The 18,768-nt window shown below is 43.8% G+C and overlaps 1 protein-coding gene and 1 long non-coding RNA gene across 2 annotated transcripts in view; both read right to left on the bottom strand.

The window, feature by feature from the left end:
* The window catches only part of LOC116289372 (uncharacterized), a 66,467-nt gene that overhangs the window by 26,501 nt on the left and 21,198 nt on the right, over positions 1-18,768 (bottom strand). The gene's annotated exons all lie outside the window — the stretch shown is intronic.
* On the bottom strand, positions 6,595-9,937 carry LOC116286439 (uncharacterized). Its single transcript, XM_089023939.1, has 2 exons — positions 8,849-9,937; positions 6,595-8,535 (listed from the first exon to the last, which is right to left on the bottom strand). The coding sequence occupies exons 1-2, from the start codon at positions 9,548-9,550 to the stop codon at positions 6,595-6,597; spliced, it is 2,643 nt and encodes an 880-aa protein (XP_088880065.1). The 5' UTR covers positions 9,551-9,937.

Below are 18,768 nucleotides of genomic sequence, written 5' to 3'. Positions count from 1 at the left end.
AGCGGTGCAGCCCAGCACCAAGGACAAGCGCTATACCGTCAATAACGTGGGCAGGAACCTCGTCTCTAAGATGAGAATCAAGTTCGCCGGGGAATCCCTCTTGGACTTAAATAGGTACGATCTGTACACCACGTATAAGGATATGTGGCTAACAGCCTTCGACCGTGCGCAAAAGATAGAGCAGGGAATTGGAAGCGTTATCCTTCGTAAGCTTCGCAGCGATACCAACCCGGCGCCTACGGACTCCAGCGGAGCAACCGCAGTAGCAGACGCAACGAGGGTAAAGACCGCCTATGGTAGCAAGTACGTTATCCCTTTGGACTTTGAAGTAATTACGAACCATGGTGCGTATTACCCCAGGCAGTTATCCGAGTTACAGTTTGAAGTAACCTTGGCGGACACTACGAACGTCATTGGAGGTATGGACAGCGCAATTAGCGGGGCTGTTGATCCCTATTCTGTTACCAACTTAGAGCTACAGTACGAAACGGTATACAGCGAAGAGCTGGCCCGTAGCGCCGGCATGGAATACAGCGCCGGAAAGGCATTCCTTTACGACCACGTAGTGATGTACAAGACATTTAGCTTCCTGGATGAGACGGACGAGGTTATTAACCAAAGCATTAACCTCCCCCGAAGAAGTCTCACAGGGTTAATGCTGGTGTTTGCCAAACCCTACGAGGCCGGTAAGCGCAACTCCGAAGCCTTTCACAACCCTAACATTACGAACGTGGGGGTAAATGTCAACGGGGTCCCAAACAAGGTTTACTCCCAGGGAATAAAGCCTGCAGACGTGTACAGGGAGGCAATGCGCAAGTTTGGCGACCAAATTAGTCCTGAGGAATTCTTTAAGGATAAGTATGCGTTATGGATCGACATGCGCACCACCAACGATGAATCTATGCATGGTCAGGGTCTGCGGCTGGTCAACACCCAGGATGGTATTACTTTGGAGATCAAACGCACAAAGAATGCCTCCGCGGGCGACGGCGACAAAATAAACTGCTACGTTTTCGTGGTGTCTGACGCGCAACTGAGCGTAGAAATGAACCAATTGAAAAGCGTTGCATATTAATGACTTCGTTGCCTCAGCCATTCAAAAAGATAAAATATTTGACTAATATACCATGTTACGCGTTTTCGAAAACGACACCGAACTGCAATGCATTGCGCAAGGCGACCAATTGTATTTCAAAGCGAAGGAAGTGGCAGCCGCGTTAGGTTATGAACGTCCCAGGGACGCTATTAGAGTACACGTTTCAGAGAAATACCAGGAAAGATGGGCCGATTTACAAGGGGCTTCGAATCACCGCTCCTTTACTATGCAGCCACATTCCGTGTTCATTTCTGAGCCTGGTTTGTATGAACTGATATTTAGTTCCAAACTACCCAAGGCCGTAGAGTTCCGCGATTGGGTATTTGAAAGCGTATTGCCCACATTGAGAAAGACTGGCAAATACGAAGTACACAGGCGCTTCAATGGCCCTAACAAGTTGGTATTTAAGATCGAAAATGAATTCGACCTGCATAAAAAGGTAGTGGACTACATCCGCAAGTTTTACCCCCAAATGCTCGTGACCCCTGGTCTAGGCGAACTGCAGGACAGCGACGGCAAACGTATAAAGTGCTGGCAGAAAGGATATCAACGCGTCCAGCCCGACCTCCTTATCTTGAACGCACACGTGCGATACCGTGGCTTCTGCGTCGAGCTGAAGACCCCTAAAGGCAATGGGGTATTATCTGAGGATCAACGCCGCCTGTTGCACGAATACGAAAGAAATGGTTATAAAGTAATGATCAGCAACGATTACGACGACATCTGCAGAGCCATCACGGAGTATGCACAAGGAATGCGTTTACCATGTAGGTGGTGCTGCAAGCGCTTTAAAAGCGCGCAGACTCTGGAAACGCATTTAAAGATATTCCATAGGTATAATGGTGAGGCAAATACATTGGCGAGATCTAATAGAAGGTATTGCGTATGAAATAAAAAATTACGTTGTCTTTGAGGATATCAACCGCTTGCGGCTGGTCCTCAAAGACGGTGACGGCGTAGAGTATTCCCTGTGGGCGCCTGATAGAGTTAGGTACGTCATACAGAGCGAGGAATTCACCCATCTGCGCTCGCATGGTAAGCAGAACGGGCGGTGGGAGTTTGACATCGAAAGAAGAGTCACTCCATCTCCCCTCTGCAGTTAAGCGCGTCGGCAATGGTCCGTAGCGCCTTAGGGTCTGCGCTGCACCAATGGCCGGTAAAGTCCTCACCTAGGTAGGTGTGGCGGCAGTAGAGACAGTCATACCTTCGCTCTGCGACGAGGGTGACTCTTTTTTTTTTTAATCTGCTTGGCGCGCTCTTTGACGACCTCCTTAATGACTTCTATGACCTCAGGCCTCAAAATGCAGTCGTTGGGTATCTCGCAGGTAATACAGTCCACATATTGAAAGACTAGGAAGGTGGCTGCGTATGCTATCGTATGTCCATCCCAGAATGTTAAATGGTGGTTAAGACTTTGTTAAGCCACCCACCAAACTCTCCCGAAAGATGCCTCAGAATGTTAAGATGTGGTTAAAATATTGTTAAGGAAGGCCGGAAACTATCTCAGAAACCCTCCCAGAAGGTTAAGATGTGGTTAAGACTTTGTTAAGGAAGGCCGGAAACTATCTCAAAAGATGCCTCAGAATGTTAAGATATGGTTAAGACTTTGTTAAGGAAGGCCGGAAACTATTTCAAAAGCCCTCCCAAAATGTTAAGATATGGTTAAATTCTTGTTAAGAGACAGTTGAATATGTGTTCCTCCTCTCTTACGCATCCACATCTCTCACATTGCTGCCTCCAATATTCCCTGTTAGTCCATGGGACACCTTCTAACGCGTCAAAGCGGGGTAGCATCCTACTTATCTTCCTAAAGTAGTCTATTCGATTCCTTAGGTAATCATCTCTATGCTCACAACGACTCATAAGATCGCCGCACTGGTAACAATCCACTCCTTCCAGATCGTACGTCTCTGCAAAGAATTGGTAACTCTTCTCATGTCTTTTTTTATGCGTTTGTAAACGTTGGCGGCTACTAAGAACCTTATCACAGTAACTACATTCTGTTGTCCTACGGCAAACACCCTTCTTTACGTGTTGCTGCAGCTTCTGAAGAGTGCTGAACTCCCTGTTACAGTTACTACACACCTTACTGATTGGCTTCTTTGTGCAAACTCCATGCCAAACGTGGTATTGCAGTCTTTGTTTGGTACTAAATACCTTCTTACATTTTAAGCAGTCCATATATGCTTAACAATATTTTAACCTCCATACAACATTCTTGAAGGATTTCTGAAATAGTTTCCGACCTTCCTTAACAAAGTCTTAACCATATCTTAACATTCTGAGGCATCTTTTGAAATAGTTTCCGACCTTCCTTAACAAAGACTTAACCATATCTTAACATTCTGAGGCATCTTTTGAAATAGTTTCCGACCTTCCTTAACAAGAATTTAACCACATCTTAACATTATAAGCCATCTTTTGAAATAGTTTCCGATCTTCCTTAACAATATTTTAACCCCTACGCAACATTCTGAGGCACTTCTTACGTGAGTCTTGGACCCAGCTTAACAATATTTTAACTCCCATTTAACATTAGATTGGGTAGCGCATGAAGTCCACGACGGACTCCTTGGCCCACGTTGCCATCGTTATCAGCGCGCCAAACCGCTCTGCGCGCTTCAGACCACACATTTCCTCATATAGCTCCTTTACGCGTTCATTCAGCCGGTCTATCTCCTCCCTTTGCATTTCGACCGTCCTCTCCAGGTCTGACTTCCTTTTGGCGATGTTAACCATCTTTTCTACTGCTTCCACTGGTGTGTAGGCACCCTCCATATAAATGAACCCAGATCACATGCCTTGTAACGCTCTGATAGTAGGACCCACCGGCTGCGGAAAGACCCAGTTTGTGGTAGAGCAGCTATTAGGACCCTTTAGATACCGTTTCGACTATATCGTGCTACTTTGCCCCACCTACGTGAATAACCGCACCTGGACGGGCGTAGGCGCGAAAGATGACGACTTCTTTGTAGATATTTTGGACCCTAACGAGTTATCCAGCCATCTTAAGTTTTGGCACAAACAATTCCCCAAGAATACGCAAACCCTCCTCATACTGGTGACATTGCCTGCGGGGACGACGTAAAAAGACGCACTTCCGAGCTCGTTAAACTCGCCTTTAGCGGCAGACATGACAATATTAGCGTTTGGTTGCTCTCGCAGCAGCTTACCAGCGTCTCTAAGCCCTTCAGGGAAAACATAGGTTCACTTGTCGTATTTTATACTCTGAGCAAGTCTGATCTGGAAACCACCTTAAGCGACTACGGCGGGGAGATATCCAAGGAACAGTTGCATGAATACATGCGGGCATCTAAAGACGCACCAACATTCCAAGATGACCTTCTCTTTGAGGTTTCCGTACGAGGTAAAAATCACCGATCTTTAACTCCTAATGTATATGGAGATTGAGCAGTTGATAGAAGTCCCCACACAGCTAGATGAAAGTAACCTTAAGGAGCAACTTAACATCCTTGTGTCATCTGGGAAATGCAAAGAAATGATAGGCAAGGAACTTACCCATGAGCAGGTTAATAAGTTGTCGGAAGAGGAAGTCAAGAAATTCCATAAGAGATATGAGGCTGCCCTTGCAAGTAAGACCACGGACGCTGTAGCAGACTGAGCCATTAAGTTCGCGACTAAGTTGCTTGGACTTGCGCTGCCCATAGACGACGTGGAGCAACTACGGAAGGACATAAGCGAGGACTATGTCATCGCTCAAGAACTTAAGATAACCTGTGGGTGGTTGTCTTTGAAGTGCGGTAAGTTAATGGCAGTCGCCTCTGCGGCACTTCACGTGGCTCAGCATGTCGACTTGAAGGAACTTACGACGTCTTGGAAAGACTTTAAGAAGGACAGAGAAGTCGAAAGGGTGTTTAAGGCAGCACTTGCCGAGGTACCTGATCAAGTCGCCTCAAGTACTTAGTCAAGTCGTCCTCAGGAATTACCCAGGTCGCCTCAAGTACTTAGTCAAGTCGTCCTTAAGAGCGAGTGTCCCTAAAAATCAAACATTAGTTGGCAAAGCTCAAAAATTCAAAATCGCTCAAACTTTCACCATTTGTAACCTATGGTTAGGTGAGAAATGCTATGGGGTTGGTTTGTAAAAATACTTTTTATTTTGCGAGAAATCCGTGAAAAACTGAAATTAGATGTGGACGTAAAAAAATCACCTTCAAAAACGTCCATATTCAACGGCCTCGTGTGACTCGGAAAAGAAACTTACAAACCTCTATTTTATACCATTGAAACACTCGACTGTTTGTGAATGTATTTCGTGAATTTCAGTTAAATTGGGATAATCTTTGCTTTGGAAAGAAGTCGTTAGAAAACGCTACCAAATTCAAAACGAAATATGGAGGTACACTACAAAATTTTTTTGTCCCACTGCCTTTTGCTCAAAATTCAAGAAATTTTAGAAATGAAACCCAAAAGGGTACTAGATTTTAAATATATAAAAATATTTCTGGGCAAATGCAAGCGCGCTCTGTAATCCAGTGCTGAGTTTGGCGTATTTTTAGGAATCGGTCATGAGTTCTAATATTGCGTGACAGGCCGTGACAGTACTGTCATTACTATTTACACTGTTATTTGCCGTGGTATTATTTAATTCCTTTCGAAGATCATGTAGAAACTTCCATTTGAGTTATATATCACCCAATGAATGAAAGACCTGCAAAATATATGGTAAAAAGTTACAGGTTATATCCAAAGTTTGAAACCAAATACTGGTATGCAAATTTAGCTGAGAAATTCCGTGAGACACTACTGGGAATTAAGCAGTTTAATATACTTTCCCCACTTGCTATGAAAGTTATGAAATGAAGATAATCGACGCAGGAATACATAATCTGTATTATTATAATCATTTTTATTTTCCCCAATGATGTCGAGTCTAGGAATCTGAAGCCCGATAATTTATGCTTTTAAATAAAAAAAACTGTTCTGTACAACACCAATTTGCTTTTTTTTCTTGAATTCATAGTAAAACATAGAACACTATATTGCGCATTTAATTTTTTCCTCTAGTATATATAATACAAAATACAGAACCGGCCAGGGGGGGGGGGGGGGGGGGGGGGGGGAGTTGGGATGGTTTCGAAATAATCCATATGTTTTGCGATACCAATATACACAGAATTCCATGGATGAACGGTCAAATACCTCAAATTATCTAGAAGTGAGTTCTTGAAAATATCAAAAATTGTTCTTGATGTTGCCTTCATACCATTTACAGTGTCAGTACCAGTTTTATAGTGACTCCATTATTAAGAAGAAAAACGGCTGAGTAGAAATACAGAAAATAAAAACTGGAGGGTTAGCCTCATTTTTATACAGAATGATCATGTGTTCAAGTGAGAGTCCCGTGGGCTGTCAAAGCGTTCTTATTTATTGAAGTTGCTTTGCCTTTAGTATTTGTGAATATTTAGACACAGAAAAAGGAGCCGTCAATCAAGGAACACGACTTGATATTTTACGATTTCGAAGGGTCTATCATCTAGCTATTGGTTGCAATCACAACCCTTGACCAAATTGGTAAGCATGTCTACGTAAGGCTTCTTTCTCCTGACAACAATGTCTGATGTGTCAAGGCCAAGGGCTTCACAAATGTCCTGCAACTTGGCTATTGAAAGCGAGTTGATCTTGGAGCTCATTACCATTTCACAAATATTACTGGAATCATGCATAATTGGGTGTGAGTGTTGAACACTGATGTCGGCCAGAACCTGGTTTTGGAGTTCATGGTGCAACTCATTTTCCAAGTCGGCATCCTCTTCATCGTCACTTTCTAATTCATCCGGCACAGTACTACGCTTCGCAGCCATGCGGGAAAAATAACTACGGAGCTGTTGCGTAGACAAAAACTCGCCACTATCAAATAAGCTCATTCCGTTAATGTCTTTTGCAGTTCTCATTTCTCTAGACACATCAGATGGGTCAACTTTCTTCCCAGTGGCCTCTCCTATCAGAAACTTAGCATTAAGGTACTCTTTTTGCTTGTCAGAGAATCTCTTACGCTTACGTGTGGATTTCAGCGCCCAACCCATTTTAAGAGCAGATGATGGCGATGAAGGTGAGCTGGTACCTTGCTGATGAATAACGGGAACTTGACTTGTACCACTTTCTAGCTTGGTTGCGTACACTTTGATAGCCTTGTCATAAAGGGTCTCCTGTTCTAAACAGCGTTTGTGTTTTCCGCATTCCATGTGCGTCTGAAGGGATGAATACCTCACATACGATTTTATGCATCCTTCTTCAGGACAAGTAAACAAACCAGGTTCTTGGCATGCGTCATTGGGCTCAGTGGATTCTGATGAACTGCTGTCAGAATTGTTAGTTGTGCCACTCTTTGGCTGTTTGCAATTTGCTTTCCTGGATTTAACGGGTACAAATTTCGCATTGCCGCACACTCTACACTCGACTGTTGGTAGTTCCCCTTCATCAGGTACGTCGAATTTCTTCCAAGGCAATTCGTTCCCAGGGCCAATGTTATACGCTCTCCAAACCTTGAGTCCTGTCTTGCTAAACTGAATGTTGTTGATGTAACTGATTTTTTCCAACTTGTTGACTTTCTTCAATCGGTTTGTAGGTTGACTACACACTGTTGTACTTACCCCCTGCACGCCGCCAGACGAGTCCATGGCCTCTTTCATTTGAAAAGCTGTTTCAAGGTCGTGTCCAGCATTTAAATACCGCGCCATGTGTGACTTAATCGTGGCCGCCTTACGGTCACACGAGCCCTTTCCACCCTGTGGATCCGAAAAGTCAATTCGTGATATTTCTACATCATTGTATTTAGCGACTTGAGGGACGGTAATAAGGGTCTGTGCACTGTGGTAGCAGGCAGCATTGTCCTGCCTCAGATGAACTTTTTTTAGTTCTGGCATTATTTCTTTGAGCTGTCTGAATACATCGTTCAGAACGGACAGTGCTGCGCAGCTATCTTGGGAAATAGACTTCTCGAATACATGCGCAAATGTCATCATCTCCATCACTCCATCCTTCTTTCTAATAGCTACGGCTAGGTGCCACGAAATACCTCGTTTGGCGAACCAATCCGACTGACTTTCGCGAAATTTACGAGGAATATATTTCATCGCCCAGTCAGAGACTAATAACACTGAAGAATGATCCAGGTCTCTGAGTATGTCCAGTCTACATTCATCCTGATTGATAGAGCGAAGAAGATGAGATTTCCAGGCATGTATATCCTGCTTTGCCTGTGAGAACAGAAAGGACATTTCTTGCCTTTCATCTTCCAAGCAATCGACAACTTTCAAATTCTCTTCAATCTCTGCAATGGCCGACTCCAGAAGAGAACAACGATCGCAACTTGCGTTGTGGGTATGGTCACACGTTCCTTTGTAATGCTTATCATTGGGATCACTTAAAGCGTACACACGACAGTGGTCTGGAACCGTGGAACGTTTGGACACGTGAACCTTAAATTAGATAAAAGAACCTTAATTTCTTATATAGAATCTTTGGAACCCTTGGAAAAGTTGGCAAGAAGATGAACCCCAAAGGAGAAAAAAACGACTGCATGAACAAATGTCAGAGAATAGTGAAATTGCGCAAGGAGACGAGATAATTCTCATACTATTCAATTAGAAACACAATAAAATACATAGTTTATTACTCTTGAAAACATTAATAAAATATTGCTTGTTCTTATTCTGTCAAACCCCACCCAAAGTATCTACAGATAACTAGGCTATTAGAAAAGTTTGTATTATAATATATTTCTTGACATACCTTGTAATCACCCTTCAGGTATCTCTTGGCTTCCTTTAGTTGCTCTTTCTTTGCCTTTGCCCAAGACAAACCCAGTCCGTTGCTATCTCCAAGGCAATCGACAACTTGCTCTAGGTCTTCAAACGCTCTGGCACCCTGCGCTCCAAAATAATCTAAACCTTGGAGAGATTTCCTTATTGAAGCAGAACACACATCCAATATTCTGTAGAGGGTACTACGTCGCATGGGCTTGAAGCCTTCTTCGCTACAAAACGATTCGTACTGCTGAATAATTTGTGCCGGGATGACAGTCCTGATGACATTGGGAACAACTATTTCTTCACTGGACGATAGCTTTAACTTCCTTTCACCGAATGGGAGGTCCTGTACAATATGTGCACTTGTGATAAAGTCAATGAAGTGGCTTAGCTGTCCCGTAGATACATACATTCTAGTACAAGCAGTGTCAGGTAATGCAGCACCACGCCCATGAAGAAGTCGATGATGTCTAGCAATGTTAAATCTATAGCGCGTCAGGTCTGGAATCCACCGCTTAAGTGTCTTAAAGGTGACTTTGTCAGCTATAATCGAAAGTATTTGACGACGCGTACCCCAGTGTTTAGCGTTCTTATAGCATTCAGTCAAGGCATCTAATAAAAGAGAATCTACATCGTCTTCTTGATTTAATGGGATTTCTTGAGCTACGTTCCTTGAACTGCTCATAGCATCCCAAAGGCTTTCCACGTCTCTTGGTGCTATCTCCTCAAGAACGGCTTGAACTGCTTGCCGTGCTTTCCGTGTATAATATCGTCTTGTTCGTCCTTTAGTAGACTGCCACGAGGTCTTAAGCTGATTCCGTACAGGACTTATATCTCTACTGGACAAAAACGCATTTAACTTAGATCGGCAGCTGTTACTGGATGGTTCGGTTTCCTTGTCAGATTCTTCTGAACTTTCTAAAGGCTTATAGAGACTGATGGGTGTCTCTGCTGGCAAAGACAATAAAGTAGGTGTGGAAAGCTTCACCTCCTCATTCTCTCCCTTAACGATACAAAGACAGTAGAAAACTGCAGTGAGCTATTTTCTTTCGTGAAATTGCGAACATAAGCTAGCATGATTGTACAGTCAATCTAAGGAAAGCTGCAACAAAAAAGGTTAAATATTGAATACTGTATACATACTGAATACACCCTTCTCATAATGGCTGACAAGTGCATGAAAACGAGGTCACCCAGTCATTATTTCACAATAAAAGATCGATATAAAATTACATGAAATGACTTTAAAGAAGAAAAGTATGAAAAAATGACATTTGTTTTGATCTTAATTAGCGCTAACAGCCTTTATTTTGAATGATCAGCTTGGCTCAACCTTGCAAGATGACTGGGTGACCTCGTTTACGTGCGTTCATCAGCCATTATGAGAAGGGTGTATAGCGCATTGCAAGTGCAAATGATATTTGGGGTCTCGTTAATTTGAAATAAAAAGTAAATATACAGGTATTTGCTATTCGTATGCAGCTATGTTTCATATTTCATATTGGATGCACAAACTAAAAATAAATAAATGAACAATTATTATTGGTCATACTTTAGACAATGTTACTGTGACCCATAATGCATTTGGTCTTGGAACACATACAGTGCTAGTATTCAGTATTCAACGTTTTTGAACTAGCTCTATTTAGCAGCACGCCATCTGCCTCCCTCCCATCAAACACTTCGGCCTAAGGGTATTTTCAATGGTATGACAGGTATGACAATGGTATGACAATGGTAAAACAGTTACATTTCAGTCAGATGACTGAATTACTCGTCCTGAAGCCTATTAAAGTTAGGGGTGTATTAATAAACTTGAAGGTTTGTCACCCTAATCACTTTTATTTTCTCGGCACACCGTGTGCATCACAACAAGATAATACAAACGATCCAATAAAGAGATGGCATACGACGAAAATCCATTATATAGAGCATTAGTGAAAATCCCCGTCCTCAGACGCCCGGGGACAGGGCAGGAATTAAAGCGGCGAGACTGTGGATTTACGCACATTTAACAGTGCGAATACGGGTGTTAGGGGGAATCTGAGGCGTACTTCAACAGTTTTAGCTATTCAATAGGAGCAACTTTAACTATGTTTTAGCGGCAAGTTTTTCTCCGGGTATTCGGTACAGGGCGCCGGAATTTTAACACAAATGCATGGTAGGTTCCCCATGCTCCTTTTCTCAGACGTCAGTGCATGCATAAATACATATTACGCCTTGATTTTTTGGTTCTTACATGTCATGTTTGACGTTATAGTCTTCGACGGACACGAGTTTTTGTTCCCCAAAAACAAAAACTTGTAGATTTAACAACACATTACAGCTGCAACGTTATATATTTTTAATAAACTTATCTCTCTCTATCTTTCTAAATGTTTAAAGATGGTATACTTACCAATTTAAGAGAACCAATCTCATTCGAAAGGGCTTGTATGCTGCGGGGTGTGTCGCAGTCCCCCTGATCATATAAACAACCACTTTGGGTTTCTTTGCACACATTGAAACTTTCTCTACAATGCCTACAAATACCTTTGGATATGAAATAGTTACAGAAATCAGTGATATGCACATTTCCACGTAAAAAGAACAAAAGCGTAGAGCAAGATAAAAGGTGGCTGAAACTTTTACAACTTTGTCAGATGTAGAGCAAGAACCATATTGTCAATAATTAACTGTATGCTTATTATCATAAATTACTGATGTCGTTCTCTGCATTCCAAAATGCAAGCGTTGTGACTTGTTTTCAAACTAAGTTTACCTGAACCAACTTGAACAAGCACACCCGTCCTCTGCAAAATCTGTTCAGATATCGACAAAGAAATCCCGCGATCTCCTTTTCTTTTCTCGTGTTTCGATATTTCTTGTGGGACGGAACACTTGTTGGAATTACGTCGCCAACCTAAACCAAGCTCTGATCTGTGATGCGGGCAGATGGTACCTGTTTCGTAGAGTTTCTCCCTCTCACCAACGTTGAAAATACCAGATCGTGCTAAAATCAGCTCAGTTTCTGTATCTACTCCAGTAAAAGTCCACAGACATTTATGATTACTGATGTCCTTACAGCAGGCGCGAAGAGGAATAATCTCGATGTTCTTTTCGACATCCCTTCTCTCAAATGAACAAGCAGTACCGGTTCTACTTTGAAAACGACAAGATACTTCCATTTCAGTTTAAAAGATATGAAAATTACGCCAACTAAAACAGCAGAATAAGACTAGCTTCCACCTAGAATACTTGAAATGAATAACCGCAGCACAATCATGAACATACACTTGTTGATTTCAATCTTTGATAAACACAAACAAAGGATGCCGCTAAAGTTTAGGGGAAATAAAAATGATTATAATAATACAGATTATGTATTCCTGCGTCGATTATCTTCATTTCATAACTTTCATAGCAAGTGGGGAAAGTATATTAAACTGCTTAATTCCCAGTAGTGTCTCACGGAATTTCTCAGCTAAATTTGCATACCAGTATTTGGTTTCAAACTTTGGATATAACCTGTAACTTTTTACCATATATTTTGCAGGTCTTTCATTCATTGGGTGATATATAACTCAAATGGAAGTTTCTACATGATCTTCGAAAGGAATTAAATAATACCACGGCAAATAACAGTGTAAATAGTAATGACAGTACTGTCGCGGCCTGTCACGCAATATTAGAACTCATGACCGATTCCTAAAAATACGCCAAACTCAGCACTGGATTACAGAGCGCGCTTGCATTTGCCCAGAAATATTTTTATATATTTAAAATCTAGTACCCTTTTGGGTTTTATTTCTAAAATTTCTTGAATTTTGAGCAAAAGGCAGTGGGACAAAAAAATTTTGTAGTGTACCTCCATATTTCGTTTTGAATTTGGTAGCGTTTTCTAACGACTTCTTTCCAAAGCAAAGATTATCCCAATTTAACTGAAATTCACGAAATACATTCACAAACAGTCGAGTGTTTCAATGGTATAAAATAGAGGTTTGTAAGTTTCTTTTCCGAGTCACACGAGGCCGTTGAATATGGACGTTTTTGAAGGTGATTTTTTTACGTCCACATCTAATTTCAGTTTTTCACGGATTTCTCGCAAAATAAAAAGTATTTTTACAAACCAACCCCATAGCATTTCTCACCTAACCATAGGTTACAAATGGTGAAAGTTTGAGCGATTTTGAGTTTTTGAGCCTTGCCACAAATTTTCGATTTTGTTTGATTTTTAGGGAGACGCGCTCTTAAGTACTTAGTCAAGTCCTATTAAGTTACTTATCAAGTCCTTCAAGTCCTTAGATATAAATGGAAGCGGAGGAACCCGAGCAAAAGATTACCAAGGCTAAATCTCCAGGCAGAGTCGCTGCCGGAAAGGAGCTCGCAGAGATGAATAAGAAGAACAAAGCAAAGAAAGAGGAAAAGGTGGAAGAGAAAGAAGAGGAATCCTTTATTAATCCGGGCTACGTCATTGGCGCGTTGGGAGTCATCATAGCAGCAGGTAGCCTTTACTTACAATGGAAGGCAGCAAAGCCAAAGGTAGAATTAGAACCCGTGCACGTGGCACAGGAGCCCCCTAAGAGAAGCAAAATACCCGTAATGGAATAGCAAGGTCATTCCCATGCGGAATAACCTTCTCGCTTTGTAACCTAATGTCGACCGCGTTATTGAAAGCTGTTGAAGAAGCAGCTATGCTTACTTCCATTGTTGCGGGTATTGGTTGGGTAGGTAAGAAAGTGCTCAAAGAAGACTTTACTGAAGACCCAAGCAAGAGCTTCGCTAATTTTGCTAAGATGACCGCTGCCGTAGGCGGGGCTATCATGGTAAAGGATTACCTACGGAAGGAAAAGTACATTCCTCAGTAAGCGTAGCTTACTTCTAGAAGGGGACTTGTCCCCTGTAATATAAATGGCTAGCGTGGTCGCGGGTGGAATTATTGCAGCTTTAGCATTTACTGGAGCTAATTATGGCGATCAATATTTGGATAGATTAGTCAGAGGCGATCATAGCGGAGAATTGGCCGCTGAGAGGAAGAGACACGACTTAGCGCTGGAGAAATATCAAAGGGACGTGGCGGCTTGGAATGAAAAAAGACAAGCTTACAGGGATTGGTTGGACAAGAACTACCAAGACAAGATGCAGGCAGACAAGAACTTTGAAAATACGGACTACGCCTTTAAACTCTATGCGCAAGCACACCCCGACTTTAGGTTAAGAAAGCCTCAGTTCAAGAATTACTACCAGGCTTCTAAGAAACAAAAAGACAATGAGTTGGTATTTGTAGGAGTTGCAGGGCTGGCCGGAGGCGTAGCTTTGGCGTATCTAATATAATGATCGTCTTTTTGGAAAGCGACAGGAATAACTTTACCACTTATTTGAATCCCCCCATCAAAGCCTGTAAGGTTAGGCTGGTTAGTTGCTCTTTGTACAATTCTTGGTATAATTTAATTAATGGCATGGTCACCGTGCATAAGGGGTCTAACAATTACCAAGGCGTAATGCTACCCGATGGACATTACACACCAATCACCCTTGCTAAGGAGCTCGCCAAGCGCGGTTATACGCTCACCACAGGATTGCCGCACGAAATGACCCTCAAACATAATCTTCCTAACAATTTCTCGGTAACCCTAGGAAAAGCTGATGCATTGGGATCTTTACTAGGTGTCTCAGGCAAGGCAATTACCAACGCGGCCATACCCGTGAAATGGAAAGTCGCATCCTCTTACGAAGTCTATTGCGATTTGGTCCATAGTTACAACAATGGAGAAAAGTCTTCTCTTATGTCCAAGTTTCTGCCCAAAGGTAATCCATTTGACCCAGTAGAATACACCCCCATTTCTTTGAGCTATGACTTGTCTCATTTGGTAGAAAGCATAAACATCACCATCAAAGTGGACGGAGAGACAGTGGATTTCAACGGACGAAAGATCAATCTTGTTTTGGAATTCATATAATGGGTCGAACTGAGGACAAGCTCAAAAGGATTTACTATGGGCCCGAAGGCTATTGGAGAGGAGCGTCGGCCATCAAGAAACTCGCGACCGCGGCCAGGGTATCAGAAGAAACGGCTAAGAACTGGCTAAGAAAACAAACCCTCTGGCAGGTTTATCTTCCCGTGCCCAAGTACATTCCCAGGCCCAGCTTCACCGTAAATGCCCCCAATGTAGTTCATCAGGCGGATTTGCTTTTCTTGCCGCACGACAAGGTGAGAAGAAAGACCTATAGGTACGCTTTGACCGTAGTTGATATCGCAAGCAGATACAAGGACGCCGAACCCATAACCAGCAAGGATTCTGGGGAAGTCGCAGAAGCCCTAGGTAGGATTTATAAGCGCGTCTTGAAATGGCCTAAGCTGCTGCAAGTGGATGCGGGGACGGAGTTCATGGGCGTGGTTACCAAGACCCTGAAAGACCACGACACTAAGATTAGGAGAGTTGAAGCAGAGTACCACAGGGGTCAGAGCATCGTCGAAAGATTCAATAAGAGCCTGGCCGAGCGCCTCTTTGGGTACCAGTATTGGAAAGAGCTGGAAGATCCCTCCAAACGCAACAGGGAATGGACTCAGAGGCTCCCCCAGGTCGTCGCGGCTTTAAACAACGAGGCGGCCAGGGCTACGGGAATGAGACCCAAGGATGCTATGAAAAAGAAACACGTGGAACACAAGTCCTACGTCAGAAGTTCGAGGGCGGTCGGACTGAAGGAAAAAAAGCTCCCCCGCGACATAGTGGTCAGATACCTCTATCAGCCGGGGGAACTCGAAGGTGGCAGTAAGAGAGCCACGGATCCTAACTGGTCCCTGGAAACGTATGAGATTTCGAAGTCCGTCACCAAGGAAGGGCAACCCGTGTTGTATTACCTAAATGGCCCAAGTCACGGATTCGTCAAGGAAGAGCTGCTTATAGTCCCCAAAGACTCAGAGTAGTGCTGCTCCACGCGCCCGATTACACTCTAGGCATGTCAGTCTTACGTTACCTCTGCAATGCCCGCGCTTGTTGTTGATACGATCCACGGAGAACTGCTGATCGTCATTTGGGTCAAACCTCCATAGTAGAGGTATGTTACATTTGGCACACTTTGCCCCTTTCTTATAGACGTCGTCCACGCATAAGTCAAAGACATGACCCTTCTCTTCGTCGTGTCTTTTGTAGCGAAGGAGTTTCTTGGCAATGTTCTCCTTTGCTATGTCTTCTGGGGTGCGGTCGTAACGCAGTTGCGGCCCCCAGGCTCTTTTTAACTGTTTGGCATATTCTACGCGGCTTACGGCGGTGTAGATAAGGTTGCTCCAACACAGCCGCTGGTCTATGATCCATAAGGTTTCTTTTATGGTAAGCCCTTGCGCGCTGTGGACTGTCATACAATAGCCCAAGCGCCAGTCTGGATGGGAGGTTATTTTTTCCACCTTTTCTATGGGCACCCAGGCTTTATCATGCGTTACCGCATTTTGCAGTTGGATGTCGGTACCGGGTACGCAGACGTCGCGGCGCTGCATGCGGGTGTCGTGGGGTTTATAACAAACGGGCACGGGATGTGTAGGGAAGCGCTCTTGGTGTATTTTGAAGAGGTCTTTCTGTATGAGAAACTGTGCTGCGCGCTTACTACTTAGCACCAGATCTTTAGGATGCCAGGCGTATAGAAAGTCCTCGTACTTCTTTGCTCGTACGCGTTTGCGCAGTGTTTTGCATTGCTCGGCGTCACTGAGGCCCCTCAATTCCGCTTTCAGGTTTCTTACTTGATCCTTGCTGCGGTAGTCGGTGTTAATTTCTTCGGAGTGGTCTACGAAATCTTTCAGCCATTCGTGGGGCATTTCTCCGGTTATTGGAGGAGGCTGGCAGGGATCTCCGGCAAATATTACTTGACATTTCCCGCGGAGGAAGTCTACGAATTCTTGAAGGATTTCTAAATTCTAATTTCGTCCCAAAGTATTACTGGTGGTATGTCGTGAATAGCTTCCGGTACCCACTTTTGGCCATTCCAACGAAAGAAGCTGTGGTAGGTCTGTGCGTCGTGGCCCATTTCGCAGAGTTCTCTTTCCAAACGATGCGTTGGCGTTAGCACCTTTATCTTAGGAAAGAGTTCTAACACACGCGTCGTCTTACCGCTGCCTCCCGTACCGTAGAGGTAAGAGAAGCGTTGGTAGGAAATGGGGTCGGCAACTGAAGGTAGAGGCTCTTTGGTAGGCGTTACGGTGCCCTGGGTGTGCTCGCCGTGATATTCTACACGTGCCCTCCAAGACCTTATCTCCTCATCTTTGACGCGCCATTGGCCACTTTCTGCGAGTTCATCGGCAGTGTAGAATTCCTTCATCTTTTCCAACACGCTAGGCTTTACGTATAAGGAATCCGTGGCTACGCGGGGGATATCTTCTTTGTCAAACCGCAGGAGCATTGCGAGAAGGTTGATATGCGCGTAGGCAAGTATGCTGGCGCGGAGGTGGTAATATTGCGGTCGATGATCTTGGTAGTAGCATAAAGCATTCCATTTGCGTTCTTTTTGCTCGGCTTCTATGAAATAGTCCCACTTCTCCACGGAAACCATGGTTCCTTGGTCATGGGCACGCTTGATGAGGAAACTTAACTCACCTTCGTCTGTTATTAGGCGCCTTTGCATATGTTTCTCGCCTTCTTTGGCGCCCTGGGTGAATTTTCCTATGACAATTCGGGCCGTGGGGTTGTGTTCTGGTAACCATTTAGTGAAGGCACTATGGCAAAGTATGGCTTCATGCGCTGTGTATTTCAGGAGTTTACGCTCTTCAAGGAATTTTAGCAGCGGTATGGGTATCCATTCTTTCTCCTGTAAATGCTTGCCATACCAAGCGTAAATTGTGGGATGCGAGTCTTTAGCCAACTTCCAAGACGTTAATCTGACGAACCCTGTTGCTGGCGCGTCGTAGCTGCCATCTAAAGACACGCGAAAGAACTGCGAGTCTGGGTGTCCGTAGCGGTCGTAATATTCCTTACAATCGCCAAGACCTTTAAATGACGCAGGATAGCAATGCTTCATGTCTAAGGAGACGTATTCGTCTTCGTCGTACTCCATATTCCAAAGACCTCCATGACCGTGTTCTACGCACGCTTTGGAGATATCTTTGAACTCTTTTGGGGTAGGTTTCCAGCCGTTTCTCTTCTTGGCAGCTAAGAAGTCTAAGCTGCGGGAGCTAAGGACCTCGTCTGAGAAGTCTTCCCCAAGGGTTTCGCAGGCGCTCTGGATGCGCAGATGTTCGATTTCGGGGCGGTAAAGAGTACCATCTTGCGTCATAAACTGGCTTTCTTCGGGATCAATCAGCCAAATGGAATTTTCATGTATTAACTCTGCCAATGGCGAGGCCTTGTAGACCTTTGTCTCCTTCTTCTTGGGGAACCGAAGTTCTCTCCAAGCGTGTCCGTTGTGTTGGTAGATAATAATAGGAGCGCCTCTGCCTCCATATTTGTGAGTTCCTGGGTAAATGTACCCGTCTGTTATGTCTTTCACGTGTATTCGTCTTTCTAGGGCAGTTTCTAATTTCTTAATGTTGTCTATCGTGGCTCCTGCCCTGCGGGTGACATCTTCCCATTTCCTAATGGCTTCTCTTCTTTTCAGAGTTAACTTACCACCACGAGAGGAATCCTCAAAGAACTCCCTCACCAACTTACCCACGCAGTTGCCGGGATGTCTCATCGGCCTGAGTTTCCTAACGTCTGGCTCTTCAATCTCATACGCGCCGTAGATAACTACAGTAACAGGATAAGCAACTTCGTAGAATAACGCGTCTATACCCACCATCGCACCAGGTCTCGTATCCTTGTTTAATACAAACAGGTTTTGCTTACCTGACGCCCGGATAGGATTACGACCCCTTTCTATTACCCAATCGCCATCTAGGTACTTTATAAACGTCAATTCTAAACGGTAATCGCCTTCAGGAATTAAGTCGATTATTTT

The sequence above is a fragment of the Actinia tenebrosa genome, unplaced genomic scaffold, assembly GCF_029948245.1.
Source record: "Actinia tenebrosa isolate PJP-AT-01 unplaced genomic scaffold, QUT_ActTen_1.0 PGA_scaffold8__29_contigs__length_14323225, whole genome shotgun sequence".
Taxonomy (NCBI): Eukaryota; Metazoa; Cnidaria; class Anthozoa; order Actiniaria; family Actiniidae; genus Actinia; species Actinia tenebrosa.
This window is presented reverse-complemented; position numbering and strand designations above follow the sequence as displayed.